At 41.9% G+C, this 9,181-nt stretch overlaps 1 protein-coding gene across 1 annotated transcript in view; it reads left to right on the forward strand.

The window, feature by feature from the left end:
* The window catches only part of BMX (BMX non-receptor tyrosine kinase), a 69,069-nt gene that overhangs the window by 3,341 nt on the left and 56,547 nt on the right, over positions 1-9,181 (forward strand). The window contains exons 3-4 of the mRNA XM_007952836.1: positions 1,259-1,340; positions 6,303-6,422. Of these exons, the coding sequence (XP_007951027.1) occupies positions 1,259-1,340; positions 6,303-6,422 (202 nt within the window). The remainder of the gene's footprint in view (positions 1-1,258; positions 1,341-6,302; positions 6,423-9,181) is intronic.

The raw sequence follows: 9,181 nt of genomic DNA on the forward strand, positions 1-9,181 counted from the left end.
ATAAACAACAACGCAACGCACTGCCATTGAGTCGGACCTGACTAATAGCGACCCCTCCTTGGGTTTCCAAGGCAGTATCACTACGAAAGTAGATTGGCCAACCTTCCTTCCAAGGAGTGGCTGGTGGGTTTGAACTGCCAGCCTTCTGGTTAGCAGTGAAATGCCTTTAGGCACTACGACACCAGAACACAAAAGAACATAGGTTTTGGAGCCCCACAGAGCTCCCAGTCTCCCCATTTATATTTATGTAACCATAGAGAACATCCTTAGCCTCACCCTGAGTTTGTTTCCTTGGTTGCAAAATGAGCATAATCATATTTTTTCATTAAGTTGAAAAATGGTTAAAATATTAAAGTAGCTAGTGAAGAGCCCAGCATTCTAAGCCCAGCGTTCTAAACACGGTGTATATTATTTACCAAGAAGAGTTGAGTCAGTTAGAGATGGATGGGAGGGAGGCATGTATCTTCAAATGTTTAAATAAGTGTCCTAAGTAATAGCAAGTGACTTGTTCTGAGGGATTCCTGGAATAGAATTTGACCCAGTGGACTAAAGTACTGTTGTTGTTGTTATGTGCCGACAAGTTGGACCCGACTCATAGTGACCTCTCCTTGGGTTTCTGAGGCAGTATCACTGCGGAAGTAGATTGCCTAACCTTCCTTCCGAGAAGTGGCTGGGGGGTTTGAACTGCCAGCCTTCTGGTTAGCAGTCAAGTGCCCTAGGCACTATGCTACCAGAGCTCCTGACTAAAGTACTAGGGAGATGTATTTTTGCTCAATATTAGCATGAGCTGGACAATGCTTAGACTATATGGAAATTGGCAAGGATTGCAACCTTAGCAAAGTGGAGAGCATTCTGTCCCTGGAGGTGTGTGCATAAACAGAGCAGATAAACATTTTCCAAGGGGTATAAAGGGAGTCATGCATTGGGCAGAAAGGTGGACTGGAACTTTCTGAGATACTTCTAATATCCAGAATTTTCTTTCTCCATGGTCCAAGGCATCCCTGCTAAGAACTCCATGTTCACTGCTATCAATTTCATCATTGCTATGATTTTCCAACTTGTGGGAGTGTCCTGCATAAAAAGAAAATTGAGGGACAGAGGCAAAATCATCTTTGTAGAACTTTTATTTTTTTTCGTCTAATTCCAGAGCTAATATAGATCATGGAAGAAAACTCAAGGTTTCTTTTGGATGATAGAAAGTCTGTAGTTGCACGAAGGGGGTCTATCATCCAAACACACCACATCTTTTCCTTTCCAGATCGTCTATAAAGAAGGGCTTCTATACATCTATGCATCGAATGAAGAGAGCCGAAGTCAGTGGTTGAAAGCATTACAAAAAGGTAATGAAAAAAAAGTTGTAAAAAGAAACCATTGCTTGAGTTCTTTGGAGACTTGGGAGAACAATATGTCAGTCAAAGGACCAGATGCCAAGAGAGCATCTATTGATTTTCCTACCAGCCTGGGGCAATGGGCCGTGCTCCTTCTCATTTTGCATTTTCATTGTTACAAAGAGGAAACCAGTGGATCAGATTCCCTTTCCTGCTCAGCACAGAGCTGACTATTGTGCCTTCCCAGCAGGTTGGGGGACACCAGCCCATCTGCCCTTCACCCACTGTGCTTGTCTTTACTAAGTTGCCATGGGGCTGTGTCAGGTCCAGTGACTACTGTTCTTTCAGTCTTTGCAGTTGTTATGTCTAAGACTTCCTACCAAAAACAAAACCAAACCCACTGCCGTCGACCCCTCCTTGCGTTTCCGAGGTGGTATCACTACAGAAGTAGATTGCCCCATCTTCCTTCTGAGGAGTGGCTGATGGGTTTGAACTGCCAGCCCTCTGGTTAGCAGTCAAGAGCCTTAGGCACTGCGCCACCAGAGCTCCTAAGACTTCCTAACCACTTACCATTTGCCAGGCACTGTGTCAAGCACTTGTAAAACATTTTTTTTAGGTAATCTTCTCAACAACTCTATGGGAAGGGGTAATATTATTCTCCGTTTTTCACATAAACCCATTGCCATCAAGTTAATTCCAACTCATGGCGATCCCATGTGTTACACAGTAAAACTGAACTCTGTAGGGTTTTTGTGGCTGTAATCTTTATGGAAGCAGATTGCCAGGCCTTTCTTCCACGGCACCACTGGGTGGGTTCAAACTGCAAACCTTTCAGTTAGTAGCCGGGAGCAAACCATTTGTAAGACCCAGGGACCTGGTTTGTTGTTGTTCGTTTGTTTGTTTTTCAGATGAGTAAAGGTAAATAGGGGGCTCTGGGAGCATAGTGCCTAAGGCATTTGACTGCTAACCAGAAGGCTGGCGGTTCAAACCCACCAGCCACTCTTCAGAAGGAAGATTGGGCAATCTATTTCTGTAGAGATACCGCCTTAAAAACCCAAGGAGGGGTCGCTATGAGTCGGAATCTACTCAACGGCAGTGAGTTTGGTTTGGTTTTTGGTTTTTAAAGTTAAATAGACATGACCAATGCCACATACTTAATCATAGAGGCCTCAGAACTCAATTACCCAAATTCAGCTTTTTAACCAGTGTAAAAGGCAAAAGCATGGATTAATGATTAATGATGCTTTTATTTGGTACTGGTACTAACTTTTGGTAGAATAAAGAGAATTGTGGTCAATAATTTGGCGCTAGGATACCCCTCATTACAATATTTTTTCTTTAAGGTAGGATAATAGAGTGAGTATAATATTTAACCCTTGTTTATTGTTGTTGTTGTTATGCGCCGTCGAGTCGGACCGGACTCATAGCGACCCCTCCTTGGATTTCCAAGGCAGCATCACTACGGAAGTAGATTGCCCCATCTTCTTTCCGAGGAGTGACTGGTAGGTTCGAACTGCCAGCCTTCTGGTTAGCAGTCAAGTGCCTTAGGCACTATGCCACCAGAGCTCCGGTAAAGTGCTATACATATGTTAATATACGAGCTCCTCTTAGTGTCATTATTAGGCATTGGAATGCTGCAAAGTGGACTTTGGGACTTAGTCGGGGAAAGAATTAATAGTCCAGGAAACAAAATCCATATAATAGGAATTAATAGGGTTTCTGACATGTGGCGATCAGGAACTTAGAGGGCAAGAAGGCAGGTAATGTGCCCGACGAATTGCAATGACCATTTGGGACCAATACCAGAAATGTGCATTTTGAAATCTTAATTGCTTTTGCTTTTTGTGATTTCTTTAATAACTTCCCTTTAATTCTCATTAATATTTAGTAAAGTTTTGTTTTTGTTTTGAATGTCAACATCCTCGGCTAAGCTGAACTGAGCTAAACTAAGGGAACAGAGTCACTAAGGCCCACTTTAGTGACATTTATTGAACACTTACTGTGAGCCAAACATTGTGCTTGTGTTGTTGTTGTTGTTCTTATGTGCTGTCGAGTCAGACCTGACTCATAGCGACCCCTCCTTGGGTTTCTGAGGCAGTATCACTATGGAAGTAGATTGCTCCATTTTTCTTCTGAAGAGAGGCTGGTGGGTTTGAACCTCCAGCCTTCTGGTTAGCAGTCAAATGTCTTAGGCACTATGCCACCAAAGATCCTAAACATTGTGCTTAGTACTTTACATATATTATCCCAAATCCTCCCAATGACTCTGCAAAACAGTTATTATTATCACCATATACTTGCTTGAGGCAGGGTTATAAAGGAGGATCAGAATTACCCTTGGGATTAAAATAAGAAATCCTCAAATGAACAGAAAATCAAGAGATGAAGAGTTGAAGCCACAAGTAGAGTCAGCCTAGAGTCTCCATCTATACTCTTCTTGAAGTATTCTCTACTACGGCTTTGTGAGTTTCTCTGTTGTATTCCAAGAGATACAAGAGTACACTCCAACAACACTAGAGTTCCGTTCCTTTGAATTAAACATTATCCTATACCCATGGTTCAAACTCACTGCCATTGAGTCAGTTCTGACTCGTAGCAACCGCCATAGGATTTCCAAGGCTGTAAATCTTTACAGAAGCAGACTGCCCAATCTTTCTTCCACGGAGCAGCTGGTGGTTTCGAACCACTGACCTTTTGGTTAGCAGCCAAATGCCTTAACCACTGTACCACCAAAGCTCCTTTATCCCCATGGTTAATTGTTTTTATTTGATCTGATGGTGGTGAAATACATAACCAAAAGTGTGCTATCACAATCATTTCTTAGTGTGTAATCAGTGACATTACAGGCATACCTTGTTTCATTATGCATCACAGATAACAGATACTGCATTTTTCACAAATTGAAGGTTTGTGGCAACCTTGCATCAAGCAAGTCTATTGGTGCCACTTTCCCAACAGCATGTGCTCACTTTGTGTCTCTGTGTCATATTTTGGTCATTCTTACAGTATTTCAAACTTTTTCACAATGCTATTTATTGTACACTTAATAGAGTACACTATAGTGTAAACATAACTTTCATATGCACTGGGAAACCAAACAAATTTGTGTGACTCACTTGATTTGTGGTGGTCTGGAACAGAACCCACAGTATCTCTGAGGTATGCCTGTAAATTACATTCACCATGTTGTACTACCATCATCATTATCCATTTCCAAAAGTTTGACATCAGTCCAAACAGAAACTCAATACACCTTCAATGATAGCTCCCATTCACTCCTCCCTCACACCCTTGGTAACCACTGATAAGCTTCTGTCTCTGCACTTGTCTAGTCTAATATTTCGTATAAGTGGAATCATACAGTATTTGTATGATCATGGTTAGTTTTTTAAATGCACATACTCCTAGAAAAGTAGCTCCTTGTTATGGATTAGAGTGTGTCCCCCCAAAATATGTTGAAGTTCTAACCCCTGTACCTATGAATGTGATTCTGCTTGGAAAAAGAATCTGTGAAGATGTTATCAGTTAGGTTAACATGAAGGCATACTGGACCCAGGTGGGTCCTAATCCTGGTGTCTTTATAAAAGAGAAAATATGTAGAGACAGGGAGAAAACCATGTGACCCTGCAGCTGGAAGGCAAGGAACGCCTGGAGCTACCAGAAGCAAAGGGGAGAGGCATGGAAGAGATTCTGTCTCTGAGACTCAGGAGGAATCACCATGGCCAACACCCTAATCTTGGACTCTCAGCCTCCAGACAATACAATTTCTATTGTTTAAAGCTACCCACTTTGTGGAATTTTGTTACAGCAGCCTTAGGAAACTAAGACATTCCATAAATCGTTCCTACTCAAAATTCACTGCCGTCAAGTCAGATCTGACTCATAGCGACCCCTCCTTGGGTTTCTGAGGTGGTATCACTATGGAAGGAGATTGCCCAACCTTCCTTCTGAGGAGTGGCTGGTGGGTTTAAACTGCCAGCCTTCTGGTTAGCAGTCAAATGCCTAGGCACTATGCCACTAGATAAGGAATGAGAAAATGTTCAAGATCCAAGGGAAACTAAAGAGACAAGATAACTAAATGCAGGTGTGAATAAGTGAATGTCCTTGTTCATAGAAGTTACCTGCTACAGGGGTGACAATTTAGATCATAATGTCTGCAACTTAGTCTCAAGTGGTTAAGCATAACATGATAATGATAAGAATAATAAGAAGAAATATGTATGGACAGAAAGAGAGAGAGAGGGAGAAAGCAAATGTGGCAAACAGTTAACAATTGATGAATCTGGATAAAGGGTAGGAGTCCTAGTTGCATAATTGTAAGCACTCTACTGTTAATTGAAAGGTATGTGGTTCAAATCCACCAGCCGCTCTGTGGAGAGAAAGATGTAGCAGTCTGCTTCCATGAAGATTTACAGCCTTGGAAACCCTCTGGGGCAGTTCTACTCCACCCTGTAGGGTCACTGTGTTGTGAAATCAATACAACAGCAGGTAAAGTGTATATGGATGTTCATTGTACTATTCTGGTAACTTTTCTGTGCATTTGAATTTTTCAAAATAAAAAGTAGGAGGTAAGTATCAGTTTATTAGAAGCTTCTTTTCTTTTGGTTAAGATCTAGCCCCACCCTCTCACCTCCTTCTGCTGCAATCAAACACCATGTGCCCTAACTCACTCACTTCCATTAGGAATGTATTTCTAAGTTAAGCTGTATATGCATATTTTAAAATTACTTTTTAAAAGACTAATATATGTTACTGTGTTGTTCTCACTGCACACATGATTAGACTTTTCGTTTTCCTTTTGGCTTATTAATATCTGAGTGAAAGACTTACATCCTTTGGGAACCATTTGGTCTTACTGTGGTTGCTGGCAAAATGGGGTTTCCATTGTTCTGTGATAACAGTGCTTACTAAATGTGTTTCTTCTCTTGGGCCAACGTTTGCTCACATCTTGTTTTCTTTCTGCCTGCTCCCCAGAGATAAGGGGCAACCCTCATCTGCTGATCAAGTACCACAGCGGGTTCTTCGTGGACGGGAAGTTCCTGTGCTGCCAGCAGAGCTGCAAAGCAGCCCCCGGATGCACCCTCTGGGAAGCATGTAATGTGACCCCTCTGTTGGGCTGGGCCCGGGGTGGATGGTGCTCCAGTGGGCCAAACACCAGAACAGCTCGCTAGTTCAGGAAAACAAGAAGCTTCCACATTGGTTGCCACCATGAAAATCCAGCCTCCCAGATACTATCTGGCAAATGAGGTCTAATTCTAGGGTAAATTGAGTCATGTTCATTAGAAACAAGAGCAATATTAACATCTGCCATTCTTGCATTTCATGAGAGATATTTTAAAATATAGAGTCATGAATCAAGCTAGGAACTCTGTCCTCTCATAATTCTCTGTGGTTTCAGATAAACTCCACATAAGCAGGGTATGGTGAACATATCAAACAGCTAGGTTTCTCACATGATAAGAAGACCAATCACTTTTCTTAAAAATAATAAAATTAAAAAAACAGTGTTCTTAAATGAAATCAAAGGGTGAATTTTAAGTTACACTCTTAATCACCAGATATACCAAGATGAGGGATGGCTGCTTTGTAAAAGACCTATTTAGAGTGATTTACTGTGTTGTCCATGTTTGTTGACTTCTTAATGATACCAGGAGAACATAGAGAAGGGTTTACTCTAAATGCAATCAGCTTCTTCTCAGAGTTGTAATCCGACGGAAATGATGGGCTTATATATATTTTAGAAGGAGCCCTGGTGGCACAGCAGTTAAGAACTCAGCTGCTAACCAAAAAGTTGGTGGTTCGAACCTACCCAGGGCTCCTCAGGGGAAAGACATCTGCTCCTATAGATTACAGCCCAGGAAACCCTATGGGGCAGTTCTACTGTGTCACATGGGGTCGTTAGGAGTCAGAACGGATTTGAAAGCACCCAATAACAACAACATACATTTTAAAAGTATGTAATTGTTTAACAACATGAAGTTGTCAGTAAATAAAAAAGGAGAATTTATTTTGGTAACAGTTTTGCCAGTCTGGACAAGATCTGATTGGATTTGGATGACTTTAAAGAGTTGAATGGGATTTTGCAAGAGCATTTCATGAACTCTAAACCCAAAGGCACAGGAAGTAATATTCAAATTCACCCCCTAACAGTGTTGGTACCTGGCAATTGTGCTATAATGAATGTTACTACTGGTAATTTTAAACCAAAATCAATGATACCTATACCATCTTGATTAGCCTATGCAATGAATAGATACTAACCTCGATTAGATCTTACTGCCCTTTTCATTCATGAATTATTATGGGGACTTAATGGACTACACAGATTTCACTGTATGTGGACCTCATCTCCAGTGTGAGGTCCTAAGGAGTACTGCCTCCTTAGAGCATTAAGCATTTTCCCCAGTGAGTCTCTCTATGGTCTGACATGGTTACCCAGAAGGCCAAATCCCAGCTATGACTTTGGCCTAGCTCCCCGGGGTGGAACAGGAAGAAGGCCAGAGTGCACTGCCTTGGGATTTTCTTCCTAGGCTCTATCATGATGCCATCTGGCATGAGTCCTGGGTGCCACAGGCTCTTTTGCTAGCCTCTTAAGAAAACTACAGAGAGTGGAAGTGTTCCAGCTCACAGCAGTGGCCCAGCAGTTAAACACTTGGCTGTTCACCAAAAGATTGATAGTTCGAACCCACCAGCCACTCCACAGAAAAAGATATGTCAGTTTGCTTCTGTAAAGAATTACAGCTTTGGAAATCCTATGGGACAGTTCTACTCTGTCCTATAAAGTTGCTATGAGTTGACATTGACTCCATGGCAATGGGTATCCAAGTACTCTTTACTCCTCTGGTCTCCATTGCTGAGCTACTGGGTTGCCCATGGCCACAGGAACTATAAAGGAAACAGCTGGGTTTCTTTGCTTCTTTCTGTCTCCAAGATGTCCTGGTCCATCCTCTTTCCAGGGCACATGCCTATAAGAGTTTCACCATATACCATACTTTGTTTGGAACACTCTCATTTGGTGGCTGGTATCCTTGCATATTTATAAAAATTATATTCCTTCACCATCAAAAGTGTCCCGGTTTGAGCAATAAACCATATGGCCAATTTATTTATAAGGCATACACAGTGCCTTCACACTCAGAGCCTGGACATCTCTCTACATCTGGGGGTAGAAAGAGAAATGAATAGTTATCCTAAGAACAGACAACAGATTTGTTCATTTATTCATCAGCTATTTATTGAGGGACCCAGGTAAGGGTGGTACGAGAGGTTTCCAAAGGGGAGACAAACTTGTCTGTCCGTTTGTCCTACCATGGTGACATGTTGATGTGATTTTTGAGGCTGAGCCACTGGTGTTTCAAACCCAGCAGGATGCACATGGTGCACAGGTATCAGCCCAGCTTACAGACTGAGACAGACTAGGAAGAAGGAAGAGGCCGTCCACACTTCTCAAAGAATTGGCCAGGGAAAACCTTATGAATAGCAAAGAAACACTGTCTGATACATTACCGTGCAACTTTATGTATAGTCCGGTTACGTTAGAAGGCTCTCAAAATAGGACTGGGAAAGAGCTGCATCATCTGAGCCTTACTCCTATGGGTAAGGTAAAGCTTTCGAGACCTCCATTTGCTGATGTGATACCACTCAAATTGAAGAGAAACAGCTGCAGACATCCATTAATCATCGGAACATGGAATGTACGAAAATCTAGGAAAATTGGAAGTTGTCAAAAATGAAATGGAATGCATAAAGATTGATATCCTCGGTATTAGTAAGCTAAAATGGACGGGTTTTGGCCATTTTGAATCAGACAACCATATGATCTACTATGCTGGGAATGACAGTTTGAAGAGGAA

The sequence above is a fragment of the Orycteropus afer genome, unplaced genomic scaffold (genome assembly GCF_000298275.1).
Source record: "Orycteropus afer afer isolate SDZICR_OR568_19922 unplaced genomic scaffold, OryAfe1.0 scaffold00360, whole genome shotgun sequence".
Lineage (NCBI taxonomy): Eukaryota > Metazoa > Chordata > Mammalia > Tubulidentata > Orycteropodidae > Orycteropus > Orycteropus afer.